This window comes from Anticarsia gemmatalis, chromosome 2 (assembly GCF_050436995.1).
Source record: "Anticarsia gemmatalis isolate Benzon Research Colony breed Stoneville strain chromosome 2, ilAntGemm2 primary, whole genome shotgun sequence".
Taxonomy (NCBI): Eukaryota; Metazoa; Arthropoda; class Insecta; order Lepidoptera; family Erebidae; genus Anticarsia; species Anticarsia gemmatalis.
Window position 1 is genome coordinate 3,444,293 of NC_134746.1, and position 16,435 is coordinate 3,460,727.

The following is a 16,435-nucleotide window of genomic DNA, read 5'->3' on the forward strand; positions in this document are numbered from 1 at the left end:
CTTAATATTCACACTACGACTACTTGCGTCGCTGAAACACTACGACAGACATGCTTAACGACGGACTACGCTCTCTGATATTTATTGCTAGAAGTTATTGGAAATATAATATTATTGAATAGTATGTTGTTTTTTTTTACTACAATTTCGTCCTATCGACTCATAACTTATGCGGTTCTCGCCTGCCACTCTCACACTATCTCGATTCCTCTATGGAAGAATTACCGAAAAGATAGACTATCTGCCGTACTTTGCGTACCCTGCCTAACGCCTTCGCGTACACACCCGAAAACCCGACGCCGTACTATTCACACTACGACTACTTGCGTCGCTGAAACACTACGACAGATATGTATGGACGGACTACGCTCACTGATACTTATTGCATGAAGTTATCTATCTATACTTATACTTATAATAATATAATAAAGCTGAAGAGTTTGTTTGTTTGTTTGTTTGTTTGTTTGAACGCGCTAATCTCAGGAACTACTGGTCCGATTTGAAAAACTATTTCAATGTTAGATAGACCATTTATCGAGGAAGGCTATAGGCTATATAACATCACGCTACGGTCATTAAGAGCGGAGAAGCAACAAAAAATGCTACAAAAACGGGGAAAATTTTGACCCATTCTCTTAGGTGACGCAAGCGAAGTTGCGGCGGAAATATAATTCTGTTAAATATAAACTTGTTTCATTAATTATTGTGCTTAATATCGACGACTTGGGGTCTAATGATGTGATCGACATTAGACCACTGGCCCCTCTACGCGGTAGTAGGAGACTTGTCTAGTTTGGGAAAATAATGGCTAGAAATTGTTCAAAACCATTTGGATGTTATTCGAGCTTCTTGTTAGTTCGTATATTTGTATATTTAAATGAGATTATTTTCAGCACGCGGATTTTAAAACTAGATGAAAGATATTTTTGATATAAAATGTTTCAAATATTTCCAAAAACTAACAAAACATGTTATCAGAATACCAAAATACACTCTTTCAGTATTATTTTCACACACCACGTCCTTTGTTTATCTTTATCACTTCCTAAAATAGTAGAAAAGCATCAAAACATGATAAATAATGTACGAGAGTCGGTACCGTGCACTTAGTCTAAACATTCAAGCCTTTGACGATAAAGGGTATCTCTGGTTATCCCTTTACACTGCTAGTCGATCGTGCGCCACTGACCGCTCTTTGGGTATGGTGTTATTAAAAGCGGGTAATAAAACGAAAGATTTATTACATTAAAAATTATTTATTAGCCGCTTTTTTCTATGGTTTAGTTTATTTTTATAAAGTTTTCATTTTGCTTTTTAAAATATAATCTCATTAACTGTGACATGGACAATACTTTTGAGTGACATTATTGTACCTTAATAAATAGACGATTATAGATCAGATTTATAAAATTCAGGAATAAAAAAACACCTAGTTATTTGTTACATTACCGGAAAAGATTTCTTCATACTACGAGTGAATAAGCAGGCAAATAATCATACCAAAAAATCATCAGCGCTCACCAGTGTTTAGAAATGAAATCCATTTTTGCAAAAATCCAATAGATTTTTGCAATTATTTCTATTAATTTGTTTCAAACAAACCCCACCAGGCAGTATGGAAACCTTGTATTAGCTCTATATTTTATTGAATAATCTAAAAATAATTACAAATTGTTATTTTTGAGGTATTTTCAAACCGCTCTATTACACGCGATCACTCTCACCACACGTTAACAGATTCTCTGCAAATTGGACATGGTTCGAAGTACTTCAATCGAAATCCTAGACTTAGAACCGAATGTTCTGTGTATGTTTCCACTGAGGTATTTACTTCTGACTTGAAATAAATTACTTACTCAGCATACACACATAACATCACGCCTTTTATACTCGTAAGTATAAGCAGAATTGGATAATAAAGCATACTGGTTTCGCCATTATTAATGTTAGTCCCATGTAATTTGCGGCGTGCAGTATAATGCACGCTACCAAACTCCTGAGTTTTTTGCGAAATATTATAAAGTAAATTAGATCAATTAATATTACAAATAGTATTTCGCCCAACCTGGGAATCGAACTCAAAACTTGATGATCAGCGGTCGAATATAGACTGTACCTTTGACATCGCACTTCCAGGTTTCTAGCAGAAAAGTGTTATGCTAGAATAGTAGACCAAAATAATATATTAGTAAATAAAAATATAAAAAAGAACAGTCTCACGAACTGTTAAAGGCACAAACACTTAGTTCACTAAACTACGTCCATTAACAAAGTAGGACGGGACAACAAAAGACAAGCGTTTTAAAGAACAACATCCCAACACTTTTCTTTTCAACCTTTTAAAAAACATAATTCTTTTAAGCGGGAACGTAAGAAAAACTTGTACTGAACTGTAACCTGTTCACAAAGGGTGGAACGTGATTTGCTAAAAATGTGTAATTATGACAATAATTTATAGGGAGTTTTATAGTATTCTAACAAAAAAACTAGTTGGTAATGCGAAGATTTGTTACTTTTGCGATGTCTGATACCTAATATGTGCTTAAATAGATTTTTGGTTTCTTACATCGCGAATTATAGTAGGTTTATTAGACTCATAAATATGTCAATCAAACCAAACTTGGTAATCCATGAAATCGTGTAAAACTCAACGGTAATTCTGTGCGATGTTGATTTTTTTTTAATGTGAGCGAAACAGCTAGACCCTACTTAAAGCTGAAAAGCTAGAAATGTTTGGAAGTATTAAAATCCTGGTGAAAAAGATATATTATAATGTTTACACTCAATAAACAATGCAAGTTACGTTATTACTATTTATAAAGCTAACTATTCGGGTATAAAAGGCGTGATATTATATATGTAAACCTCGTGTGCCTTGGGACATTGATACACCTATTCAATTACGCGTAAACGCTAATTATTTTCTGCATCAACTAATTTGTATTTAAATCAAATCACGAAACAATTGCTGAACACAATACATTACGTTCAAAATGGTTACATATGCATTACTAATTATAGTTGTTGAAGCTTTATGTAATTGTGGTGTAGCCTATCCATCCATGGATGGAAAGTAGGTCATTTCATACATACTCTACTAAACTTTTTTATACTATAAATATGAAAGTCTGACTGTCTGTTTTACTTTACTTTATTCTGATATATTTTAATTAATATTAATGTTAATTTTTGTTCATAAGATAGTTGGAGAACCGGGACCAAACATATATATGTACATACTTTTTCAAATACTGCGTCTTAGCTTTTGAAATACGAGTTGAATTTTAAACGCAAGTGAAGCCGCACTATTTAGTTGTTACTTAACATTGCAAGTCATTCCAAGAAATGTCACGTAGAGTGTTATTACAGAGGTGTATGGGGCTAATCAAAACTGCTACGTTGCAAATGTAGAAGAACTGGTGTAATAGCTTAACTAATGTGGTTGAAAATACGCCCGCTTCATTCAATACGAATAAAGTTCGCTGGCGACTATGGCTACAAAAACGTTAAAGAAATCAACAGGAATAATGTAATTTAATATATTTTACATATTTTATCATCAACGTCCTACGATTGATTTAATAATAGCATCAATTAATTGTCGATCAATGGTATCGATTGATTTATAAGAGTGGCAGCAGCCCAATTTTACTGCTATGTTAACCAAATTTATGTCAAAATAAAACCACGTCAATCAAATCTAATACTTTATTTATTGTGTACTTAACTTAGTATAATGTCATCACGTTTCAACAATTTTCTAATAGCTTGTCATCTATTTTACACGTCGAAGAAACTAGGGGCTAGTTTTCCAGTTTTTTGCAACGTGTAACTCTAAAATAGACCAAGGGAATTCCCTATGAATAGTGCATGAGGCATGCCGAGAAACGATCTCAGTATTCCCTTAGGTGTTATTTTGTTTTACGGAGTTTGACGAAAGAAAACGAAGATAGCCGAACGGACTTCTTTAGTGGTGATGGACGGTCGTTTATAGTGAGTCTTTAGAGAATGGTCTCTTGAGATATCGTTGAATTGAAAGAGGTTGGAACTATTTATGTTCTACTCTATAAATACTCTACAATCTATAAATACTAAGAATACTCGAGTTTAGTTATTAAGTAAGTAGTGCGAGACGCTTATGGCCATTTACTCTAACTGGTCGTTCAATATTCTGAGGGTTATGCAACACTTAGCACGTCAACCCATGGATAGGTGGCCGTTTAGTGGTATTAAATCAAAGCGCCTCCTTGCAGCGAAGGGCGCTGAACAAGTTGGTTCCGTAACTTTTGAACGTTGCATGTTTATTATATGGCGCAGGTTGCTGGGTCAACGACCACGGCCAGAGCAACCTGCGCCGAAACGTCAAGCATTCTAAGGTAAACGCATGATCGTTTTAATTCCGTATTTAAACACAATATAATAAGTCGGTTTCAGCTGTTGTAAATGTTGTTATTGGTTGTTGGTTTGAAATAAAAGAAATAGGTTTTTAAGTTTTATTTTTTTAATAAAAAATGCTCTAGTCACTTTCTTCAAGTGTTTTGAAGTCGTCCTGCAAAAAATGTGATTAAAAATCTTTAAATTAGTTTTGTTGACTACGATCCCTAAATACGTAAATGAGTGAATTTGTATCATATCAGGGGTTGCTAAGGATAAACTTATAAATATTTAAACCATTACTGTCCCACTATTTGTTCTGGAACCTGTGTCCTAATGTTTTAATGAGCCCGAATTTTTTAAAATAAAAACAAACTGAATTGGTTCTCCGAGGCTAATATTTTGTGTTGATCACCATTTTTCTTAGTTTTAAGTATAAGAAGAACCTTTAAAACATATTTATACCTGATTGTAATACCACCAATATTTCTTGATTTCTACGGGATCGCGTGGTACTAAATCTCTTAAGTCAGGTGCGTCTGCACTTATTCTTATATGGTCGAAAATGTCCTGGAATCATTCTTATTATTGATCAAATCTGTTAGCTAATATATTCAATGAACTATTTACTCTTGATCGGAAGATATAGGACTGATTTACAGCCAGTCTATTTTGACTAAACCAGTCATCCCGTAACCAAACCGTTGTATCTCAACTCGTTTGAATTGGGATTTGCAATTGTCAATTGTAAAATGCAGTTTTTGCTGTCCATGAAAATTCTCCGACTCTTGGATACGAAAACCTCCATGCTTGAGTGGATATGAAAACGTAGGTATCATTTTCTCTTAAAGAAAATTGTATAGCTTGTGTTCCAGAGCTCTATAGAGAAGTTATGAGTCAGTTTTTATACTGGTACAGTCTTTATCAGCGACTTCTAACATATTTTACAAAATTTTCGTGTTTCCAATGGCAAATATTGTCCACTTCTAAAAGAGCTTATATAGTTCCTTTTATTGAGAAATTCCAGTAGTTTAAAAATGGACATATTACCTTACTGTCCCAGAAACCGCCATGTTTCGTGTTATTCTCTTTACTGTCAGCATCAGTAGTGTCACTGCTCCCCGAGTAGTCCATTTCTGATGAATCGGACGTATCATCACCACGTCTACCGTCTATTGTCATCTAAAATTCATATAGTATCATGTGCTTTCTTGTAGATCCATATACTTCTTCACCTATATTTATCACTCTATATGAATTAGTGTTCTATGTATCGGATGTTAGGACAGGTGGCCGATTTTAGTAAAACTGCGCATGAGTTGTTTTTAGCGAATGCACCGTCTATATCAATTTAGATAGTTATTTCTTTCTCTCTCTCTCTCTCTCTTTTTATTCGGTAGACAGTTCGGCGAGCAGCCACGCAAAAGAGCTTTACACGTTCTCACACTTTTGAAATATATATTTATTCAGCAACAAATTTGGTGATAATATCTTAGAGCGTTGGTTTCATCTATGTCACTACAGCTATTCATGCTGAGAATCTTTATTTGATAGCATTTATTTTATCTTATTTCAATTCGTTTTACACGTTTTATTAGATTAAAAACTTGTGCTTTGAACAGTAGATATTTATGTCGTTTCCTGAGACCCATATTTATAACATTTAACGTATTTTTTATAATCGTAGGAATATAATAATATATGTATTTATCGTATCGTTTTTTTTATCGTTTTTTTAGGTCAGCCTCATATAGCACGAATTAGTTTTGTAAAATTACATAATCATATCATTTTGTTTTTGGTTCATGGGTCAGCAATGGTTTAAATATTGTTTCGTATTTATAGAAGAAACTAATAACTAATGTCCTATAGCTAAATGAAGATACGCGAAACAGTTTAGTGAAAGCTATGTATATTTTATACTAAATTTAGTTTAATAATATTATGTTAAGTATGTACTTACAAAATAACTAGAAGGTTGCTTCCGACAGATAGTTGCAGTCAGATATTTTGTTTCATAGTTGACACATGGACCAATTCTGAAAAAGAAAGTTAATGAAGACATTAACGTAAAAGGCAATTAAAATACAACACTCGATCGTCAACATTACAAGTTAATTGGTTGTCTTCGTACTTATAAGGCACGTTAAAATTCGGTTCCAGTTGTTGTCAATAATGATAATGAGTAATGACAGTCAATAAACTATTGCAAGGGCATTTTGTTGAACATTATAGGAACAAAATCGTGACGTGACGATATATATGCCTTATAATATTATATATTAATCGTAAAGTATTATTTGTAATATTAATTGGACACGCATAGCAGGAGATAGGGAGTATCGAAAGAAAATGGGGGAGGCCTTTGCCCAGCAGTGGGACAATACGGGCTACCAAAAAAAAATTATACAAAAAAATAATACTTTGACTGAAAGGAGCTATATTGATTCAGATCAGCTAACTGTTAGACTACTTACTTTTCATTATACTGTGCTCTATTTTCTTCCGAACTCAGTGATCCGATATCCTAAAACAAAATAAATCTCTATCTATCAAAATAAATCTATATATACTAGTGATCTGGCTCGACTTCGTCTGGGTACAGAACATTTTAATCCCGTTGATTCCATTCTCGTGGGATTTTTGATCCCATCGATCCCATACAAACCTTATCCCGACAGTTAGAAACGTATTAAATGAAAAATAACCCAATTTAGTTTAGTTGTTCAAAAGTTATGCGCGTACATACATTTCCTAATTATTTTTATTTTTATAGATTACTGTGCCAAATGGGCAATATAACAGGCTTCATGTTATTGTACGTAAATGACTTACTGTTGAATCATCATTTTGCCGCAGCATTGTCGTGAATTTCATAAGGGTCTTCATACTAGGTAACGGACGTCTGAATAAAGAAATAAAATAAGTTATATTAATAAGTAAAGTAATGAAAGAAAATTATTTTTTCAACGGCTCCAGCGACTGGGAGCGCAATTAGCTAGGACTAGGACCTATGGGCCTAAAATAAAAAAAAAACACAGGAACCCTCTTTTCGTATTATTAAACGCGTTTTACTCACGATATAATATAGTTTTAAATAAATACTAGACTCGAAATAAAATACTAACCTTTATAACAAACTTTTAATTTGTGAAGTGTCAGTATTCATTTTAAAAATATGGAATAGGCATTTTATCGTTAAATGTCTCGATATCTTGAGGCTTAATTGTAAATAAAAATGCATTTACTAATGCATACAAACTTACTTTCTATAATCTTCCTTATTAGCTATAACCTGAAAAAAGAAGTCCAATTGATTGTCTGTGTAACAAAAATAGTCGAAAACTGGAAGTGTCCGTTTCCATTGAAGAAGATCTTAGTGGAGCTGACCGTGAATCGACCAATCACAGTGCTCGAAATCTCCATTTGCCGTCAGTGGATGCAATGCAATTGCCGGGTTCAGCCAAAACGTTCCCTTACTCAATATTTTTACTTTTTATATAAAATTAAGAACGAAAATTAATTTATGTGGCTATTTTTTTTACTTTAATCTGAGGGTAACTAAGCTCGCCCTCTACACACTACATACTAATAAGAGGTCGGGGAAAAAGTCTATTCGCATTATAGTATGTATGAACTTGTAATAAAATCTCTTTGGCTTCAAGAATCACAAATTAGTACACGGTTCATTTGGTTTCTTTCAGTAAGCTCGTGAGGTACCCAAATATCGAGCTTTTTTGTGTAGAGAAAAGATTTTATTACAAGTTTATACATACTATAATGCGAAAATACTTTTTCGCCGACCTAATATTGTTGATGGCGAAACGTGGGAGTATTTGTCTGCTCTACCTTCAAATAAGGGTGAAACAGCTGTGATATTATGTATACATCCAATCATTTAATAGCTTACAATACGTATATTTCTTAGTAATACTTACATATAGTATTTTATTCAAGCAATAATTAAGAACTACTTGGTTGGAGTGGAAATACTGTTTGCATTTAAACTTTGCTGTATTCGCCCTAAAAATAACATACTTTGAGATAATTAGGTTAGGTGAAATTTAATGAATTCGAAAAAAATAACAACATAATTTAATGTTTAATATTACAAATTATAATTCCCTCTGTAGCACGATTCTCGATCAACTATCGACCATTGGCTAGTTATCGACAAAAATTGGATCAGCGCCTCTAGCGGACGTCGTTGAGACAATTTTTATAGTATTTTAAAAATAAATAAATAAAAATATTTGGTATCATTGTACATATTGGTTCTAACGAGTTTTGAGAATTTGATATTTCAAATGTACTACAAAAATAGTTCTTACTCGGCCCGCTAGAGGCATGATTCGGTTTTCATGCAAATTTTCTCGATAGCTAGCTCATTGTCGATAAATGTAGATAATCGCGCTACAGGTTTGAGCTACTGCCGTCCTTGCTTTTTTTGTTTTTTTATTAGCACAAAAATTTAATGGCTTTTATTTATTAGAAGATTTGTTGTTTTACATACCACACTCCTAACGTTTCATCAAAAGTCGGTTTCTGTAATTAAATGCATGATTTTTAAAACTGGTTTTAATTTATTATTAAGGAACCAACATACGATAAATAATAAAATTCGACTGTGTTATTAGTAGATAATGAATAATGTCGTTATTTAAATTAATAAAACTTTAATAAACTTTGAGTACAACAAATGCGATGAAATGAATAAGTTTATCTCACCTTAGGGTACCTGAAATGATAATCAACAATCCTTAAATTATAGTTCGCGACTTATATTAAACCCAACTTAAAGCCCGGTTTTTCAATTCCAATATGTTTTGTGTTTATAACCTCATAATTTTTTACTAGGTAGACTGATTTAATTTGATTTAGTTTTTGTTCGAAAGGTGGTGTTTCAATTAAATTTGATCCAAAAAAGACGAGCGGTTTCCGAGATATCCTTAAAAGTACGTTTCTTCTATACATTCTTTATTTCGAGATAAAGTGACGTTCCAATATAAGTATTGAATATTTTAATAATTACCTCAATATACTCTTTTCTATAGGTCTTTTCTCTTTCAAACCACGTTGGTGCGCTTTGCCGAATCTCTTCTGCAAAGTTAATTACTGCATAATCTAACCACTTTTTAGTAGGAGAAAGTTGTTATAATTGACATATTTTATACATACATATTTGTAGTAATTGTGTCTGTCGGGTGGGTATTTCGATGCTTATTCATACAATAGGCTTTTATAACTCAAGCAGATAAAGCTTGTTAGTGTTAAATAATTAAAAAAACATTTTGCTTACGCGTGGCTCTTTCTTGAAGGCTAAAATTATTCCTCTGATAAAATAAAAGTAAAAAAGACAATTAAAATGTCAAAAAATAAATAAAATATCGATAGATTTCAAGCGGTAGTCTGATTCCAAACTAAGCAGAGCTATTATTGTTACAAGACAACTGATAAACTTACTTACAAGCTTCTAAATAGAGTTACAATTGACCAGAAATAATGGACCCACGGCCACTTTAACCACTGCATCGAACGCGATATTAAAAATATATAAACATACCATAGCATAAAATATAACGACTTACATAGGTTTGGACTGAGATTCCTAAAAAAAGATAAAATATATTTTTTTATTTGTGCCATCGACCTCATTGTTATGATAATGCTAGCTGACCCGCGCAACTTCGCTTGCGTCACATAAGAGAGAATGGGTCATAATGTTTCGTTGCTTCTACGTTCCTAATGGCCTAAGCGTGATGTTATATAGCCTAAAACCTTCCTCGATAAAAATGGTCTCTTCAACACAAAAATAATTTTTCAATTCGAACCAGTAGTTTCTGAGATTAGCGCGTTCAAACAAATAAACAAACAAACAAACTCTACAGCTTTATATTATTAGTATTGATTTATAAATAAATGTTACTTCAAATTCATCACTGTCCCTGCCAGTTCTTCGGAATCCTGAATAAAGAACTCTGTGGCTCGTCCCGTCCCAACTGAAATAGTTAATAATAATAAATCATATGTTTTCTTCCTTCTTCTTCTTTTTCTCTTGTTTCGCCTTCTTTGACAGTCGATAGCGGTAGAGAATCGCACAACTGACCGTAATTATTGTTCTGTCTGTTTTCATGAACTACTAGCTGACCCGCGCAACTTCGCTTGCGTCACATAAGAGAGAATTGGTCAAAATTTTCCCCGTTTTTGTAACATTTCTTACAGGTGCTCTGCTCTTATGTGTCGTAGCGTGATGATATATAGCCTACAGCCTTCCTCAATAAATGATAGTCCATTTATTTAATTGAGGAAAGCTGTAGGCTATATATTTGTAGATTTGAAAATTTTTTTCAGTGTTAGATAGTTCTAACACTGAAATAATTTTTCAAATCGGACCAGTATTCCTGTTCCTGAGATTAGCGCGTTTAAACAAACAAACAAACTCTCCAGCTTTATCATATTAGTATAGATTAGTAAAATGTTCTTACGTAATGCCTAAATTATCCATGTTCCCATAAACGCCAGCTCCATTGGCCATTTCTTTATGTGGATACTTGACTGATGACTTGAGCATGCCGAGCGCTGGTCTAATAAGCGTGTGTCCAGGCAAGATTGGCTCGGCTTCTGGCAAATGACTGGGAATCCTGGGCGCACCTAGTATTACGGAGTTTTGTCCGGGATGGAATGAGAAGAAACGCCTCTGGAAACGAAAGATAAGAAACGTTTAATGATGGCCACAAAATATTATGTACGTTCCTAACTTAGCAAGTTTTATTAAAATTGAAGCCAGCCAATTGCGTAAGAGTTTGTATGTACATATTGACCAAGTAAGGGCACAATACGACTGGTATATTCTATGATCTTAACTAACTAACTTCTTGATGTACTCTCTTCCTTGATCTACTCTCTCTTCTATTTCTTGATATGACTTTGCACGATAGTCGCGTACAATTCCTAACCAAACAGGCAATTTAACTAACTAACTAACTTCTTGATGTACACTCTCGTCTATTTCTTGATGTGACAGTTGTGATGATCTTCTGCACGACAGCCAGATTGAAACCAAACAATCAATCAAATAAAAAAAAACTTACATATGCATCCGAGTCTTTTTTTTTATTACCCCCCTTATAGATGCCGACATTTCTCAGTTGTATTTCCTGGGGAAATAAAATTTAGATAAATCCGTTGGTTTCGTTGAAATGGTCAATTGCGTAGGAATTTATTTACTTTGGCCATATTAGTACACAGAAAATAGATCGTGTATTCAATCACGGAAACAATCGTATAATTTAATATTTATTTGTATAAAACTTAGTGCCCTGCCTCAATAAGACGCCATGGCGGCGTCGCTGGCTACGTATCCAAGCAGTTAGTATGGAAATGTCACGTTGCCACACCGACGCCACGTGAGATAGGTGACACACATTTCGATATTAATTGCTTAAATACGTAGCCAGCGATGCCGCCATGGCGTCCTAGTGAGGCAGGGCACTTAGATTAATCGAAATACGCTAACGGCAGTTTTTCATCCAAACTCAAAAACTCGATTGTCAATAGTCGATATTGGCAGCTATATTCGTAACTAAACAATTCCGAATACAACGCTCTTCGATTACTGGATAACCAACTATTGTGTGTACATTCCAAGACATGTAATGCACACGAAGATTTGCAGAGCTTGGTAAAACAATTGGAATCGACGGCTCAACGTGTTCTCTTAGACACGGGAACGTGCCGTTTCTGGCAAACCCAACTTTGTTTGACCACGTATATCTTGTTTGACAAACTGGTCCAGTATTGAAAGGTCGGGCTAGGGTCATGTCCTATGCTTTGTCATTTTAGAGCGTATGATAGCACGGATTACGATTTTAAAGCCGCATTGGTTACAGCAACGATTTCGTCGTATTGATATAAAAATATATCAATTTCCAAATATTTTTTCCCCTACAAATAAAATCTAAAAGATAGTGCCTCCATATTGCATTTGTACAAGGTAAGACGGCACTAGACAAAAATAGCAGACTACCACGTACAGAGACCGAGAAATCTGTGAATTCGTGCGTTTAAACAGGGGCTATCTAAAGAACCACCAGACAAATTCAAGGATAGAGTTCGCAATTTGAGAACTGGTACTAAATATACACAAGCTCTTAAGTAAATAAATTTGAACTAGAACCTAGGCGAAACCAAATGGAATCTGCTAGTAGTATTTAAAAGTTTCAACTTACAGCCATATGTTCCAACTGTTTTTCCAAATCTATTCCATGACAATCCAGAATGTTCTGCAATTAATTAAAGATCAATAATTAAAAATAATATACAAGAAATGAACTCTTCATTTCAACCCAATATCCACAGTCAGCTCCATGAGTCTCCAAATGTTAATAAATACAGGAACAAATTCAGATGGAATTAGTTGGAATTAATCATTCTAATCCCTGTCAGATGTTTTCTAAAGGAATAATATGCAATACTACAAATATAGGTTTCGAAAGATTGAATATGTTCAGCGACTTTTGGAGCTGACTGTACTTGTACAGTTTTCAGAAAATTCATGATAACGACCTAAAAAGTGTACTTAAAGTGGTCACCGCGTCGTACTATTGCTAGGCTTTGGGTTCCATATCTTATACATATAACGGCCGCCCGCTTTTTTGTCTGCGTGGAAGCCCTTTCCGTGTAAATCCCAATCCCTTGGGAACTCTTTGGGTCTTCAGCTACCTATATACCAAATTTCATCGTAATCGGTTTAGTAGTATTTGCGTGAAAGAATAACAAACATACATTGTCACAAACTTTCGCATTTTTAATTACGTTATTTGGGTCTAGGGATACGTCGTTTTCGTTGCTTGAATGTTTATAAAAAAAATCTACAGCAGTATAATTATTACGATTTCACTGTTCATTTCAAAAAAAGGTTGTAAGTTACACATAGCGCATCCAAATCATTCAGTACTTTTTGCAAAAAAGCGTATCAAAAATCCATACATACTTGGCCCACTTTCGCGATTATAATGTATTGCCCAACTACTAAGTAGAGAGTTTTATCATACATGATTTATACAGACTGTAATGAATAATACTATGCGTTTTAAAAATAAATTAACTGTATTAAATTGGTCATCGTCACTTCGGGTCCCAGATGTTCTAAATTCTGAATTTTTTATCACCTTCGCCAACCATTAACCTAGGCAAGGCTCTCTACTAAGTTCTTAGACTAAAGTAGTATTTGCTATTCTTACAAGTAAAATCAGAAAAGCGATAACGAATTCCATTGTTCAATGCATGCTCCGTCAAAGAGAACGTAAAACTAACTATCTATGAAAGAGTTATAAAAGTAATTGCCTTGAAATAAGTTCTCGATAAAATGTACTGTATTGTAGAATTAGTATTTTATCCGTAACGAGATTTGATTGAGTTATTTAACTATGTATAGAAAGTTACAGACCCGCGGAAAGGAAATATTCGTTTAAACAATTGAAATTATTTCTGAATAGAACAGTACAATTTTAGTTTTTTCTCATTAGTAGCCTTGTGTTACAGTTGTTCAAGCTGCATAGTCATTTAACATACATATTATGACTGCTAACTTAAACTGACACGTATCTTACTTCTAAAAGTAATTGGTGTGTGCTATCTTTGAATCTAGCCTTCGACCACCTGCCGGAAAATCTAGCTGCGCAGCTCTTATTCCTTCGTTTATTTAGTTTAATTAAGTTTGCTCAGTCCATTGCAAACTTAATCATTGTCCAAAATATCATAGGAATGGACATGGTTTCATAAGTGCGAGCGATAAATTTAATAATAATTACGTAGTTCGTATGTTTGTAATGACTCGAGCATAACAGAATGTTCACAAAACATGCGGTGTATGTTGCCAAACTTAATTACCGTCGTTTTATCCCCAAGTTCGAAAACTTTTTCCGTTTCCAAATCTCTAAAAACGTGAACAAGAAACCGTTGAAATGGAATTAAAAGTTCAGCGAGTATTGGCCAAAACTCGATTACCTACTTCGTTTCTTAGAAGCCTTAGATATTTGCAAACAGATTACAAAAAACCAAATTAAGGGTCTGTGTAATGGTTTCAACATGAGTATTGCTAAAACTCGCTGGTACCAATATGACTGCCAACAATTGATCCAGAGGAATCTGTTTTGATTTCCAGGTCCGGCAACGGGCTACAAATCGTAATAGATTTGCCGCCATTACATTATACCAAACATATGTGGCGCTAGTCGATGTGTCTCCACTTTCGTGTGCAAGAAGCATTCAGTAAATATACTTCTAAAGAAATGTCTTTGAAAATTTAAAAAAAATAAATTCCTCTCTCTGTCCCAGCTCAGCAGTGCATCTGACTGCTGATCATGGGGTCTCAGATTTGATATTCAAGTTGAGAATACTACTATTGTCTCTTTTTCTAATTTATATTAAACTTTTTCGATAGTAATCGAAAGTATTGTTAATTAGCTTAATATATTATGGCATTAGGCTGACTTCCAAATACGTAGGACTAAAATAAGTATTGTGTTTCACACACTTTTACTTACATCTTCGAGAACAATAGGCGTAAATCTCAAAGTAAAGTTACCAATTTCGCAAAGTACAGTTTTAAAATAAAAGTCTCTATCATCAGTACTAAGTATCGCAGTACAAGCGCTCATGAGTTTAAATTCAAGTCACAATAGACACGTTCTCGATTGCTCGTCTTCGTTGTAGAACAGCTAATTTAAAGGTGAAACACCACAAACGCCTGCTAATGGCATCGTCGGATGTGTTGGCATTATACTGCGGTGCAAGTTGTAAGAACTAACGATGTTAGGAAATTAAAAAATAAAATCTAGGGAATTTAAAGAAACCTTTGTGCATTTTTGCATATATTTATGTAGAACCCCGAAGAGTCGAATCTTTGAAGCACAGGTTGATTTCAAGGTTTACCAAATCCTTAAATGTTCTGCGCATTTTTTTTACCAACGAGGGTTCGAGATAATATACAGATTGATACATTTATTTATAATCTATTTTCCCAAAAGTATCTTTGCGTAGTCTGAAAACTGAGTGCGAGTAACAAATAAATACGGTACACATTAAGATTTGTCGACGACTACCGTGTTGGCCAAACAGTAGCGGTATCCTTTCAAGAACTGTGTTAAAATCTCTCAATTTATTGTTATCGCTTGTCGTTCTTATTTTGCACCAAATCGGCAGCATGAAGGTATAAAACTGGAGTACACATTTTAATACTTACTTTTTTAACTTTTAAAAAACTACAAATACTGATTAATAATAGTTCTGTATGTCATGGACACCGCAACTTCCAGCAAAATAACGTTAACAGAAATGTCTATATGCGTAAAGAAGTCAAATAAAAAGCAATTCTATCCTGTAACGTGAACGACTAGCTTTCTGCCTATTATTTTTCCCGCGTGGATTCTTACTCCTTCGGGGAGCAATTTCTAAAAATCCCCGTGCTCGTCTGCAATTCATATGGAATCTTCCTAGCAAATTTCAACTTTCTACACTTAGTAGTTTCGGGTGTGCGTTGTCCATCTGTCACTCAGTAACGGAAGAATTTTATCTAAGTATACTGATTAATGATTTTTTGCATGCATGTTGTTGTTTTGTTCTAAATTACTCCAAAACTTCTTGACAGATAGTGTATACTAGATTAACACAAAGAATACTTTTTACCCTAGGAAATATTTTCACCTGAAATAAGCCGAGTTGGAAGCTAGTATTTATAAAGTGCATATGATCTAACCTACATTTCGTAGCTCCGAGCCGTTATTGCCTCGCTTTGTTTTTGACGCCTCCAAAGCCGGGAAGTTTGACATGGCTTGTGAGGCTTAGTCAATAGCATTCAGTGTTGCTAACATGAAATCTATACCTCTGTTGTGGTTTTAGGAAATTGAGAACAGTCTAACGGATAAATAAATATTAATTATATTCTAATGTGTTTTGTTTTTCAGCTCGAAGGGTTCGGTCTTTTGTTTTATATTTCCAATATTCTTTATAAAGTTCTATAAATTAGTAAAAATATATACATGGTTAACGGTTGTCAGAG

General features: G+C 34.0%; 2 protein-coding genes across 2 annotated transcripts; both read right to left on the reverse strand.

The window, feature by feature from the left end:
* Positions 1–4,516: 4,516 nt before the first annotated feature.
* On the reverse strand, positions 4,517–8,915 carry LOC142986176 (uncharacterized). Its single transcript, XM_076134498.1, has 9 exons — positions 8,888–8,915; positions 8,313–8,397; positions 7,641–7,669; positions 7,210–7,279; positions 6,852–6,901; positions 6,338–6,413; positions 5,425–5,556; positions 4,840–4,944; positions 4,517–4,549 (listed from the first exon to the last, which is right to left on the reverse strand). The coding sequence occupies exons 4-9, from the start codon at positions 7,261–7,263 to the stop codon at positions 4,517–4,519; spliced, it is 450 nt and encodes a 149-aa protein (XP_075990613.1). The 5' UTR covers positions 7,264–7,279; positions 7,641–7,669; positions 8,313–8,397; positions 8,888–8,915.
* Positions 8,916–9,093: 178 nt separating this feature from the next.
* On the reverse strand, positions 9,094–13,736 carry LOC142986183 (uncharacterized). The gene is made up of 9 exons (XM_076134509.1): positions 13,617–13,736; positions 12,603–12,656; positions 11,466–11,531; positions 10,860–11,071; positions 10,301–10,373; positions 9,963–9,982; positions 9,674–9,707; positions 9,407–9,474; positions 9,094–9,112 (listed from the first exon to the last, which is right to left on the reverse strand). The coding sequence occupies exons 1-9, from the start codon at positions 13,647–13,649 to the stop codon at positions 9,094–9,096; spliced, it is 579 nt and encodes a 192-aa protein (XP_075990624.1). The 5' UTR covers positions 13,650–13,736.
* Positions 13,737–16,435: the final 2,699 nt, after the last annotated feature.

Coding starts and splice junctions, on each gene's coding strand:
- LOC142986176 (XM_076134498.1), bottom strand. CDS start 7,263: ATGAAGACCCTTATGAAATTCACGACAATGCTGCGGCAAAATGATGAT. Junction 6,414..6,851: donor AGAGCACAGTATAATGAAAA/GTAAGTAGTCTA, acceptor TTTCTTTTTCAG/AATTGGTCCATGTGTCAACT. Junction 4,550..4,839: donor ATTGGTGGTATTACAATCAG/GTATAAATATGT, acceptor CATTTTTTGCAG/GACGACTTCAAAACACTTGA.
- LOC142986183 (XM_076134509.1), bottom strand. CDS start 13,649: ATGGAATTCGTTATCGCTTTTCTGATTTTACTT. Junction 10,374..10,859: donor ATGGATAATTTAGGCATTAC/GTAAGAACATTT, acceptor TAACTATTTCAG/TTGGGACGGGACGAGCCACA. Junction 9,708..9,962: donor GAATCTCAGTCCAAACCTAT/GTAAGTCGTTAT, acceptor TTATTTTATCAG/AGGAATAATTTTAGCCTTCA.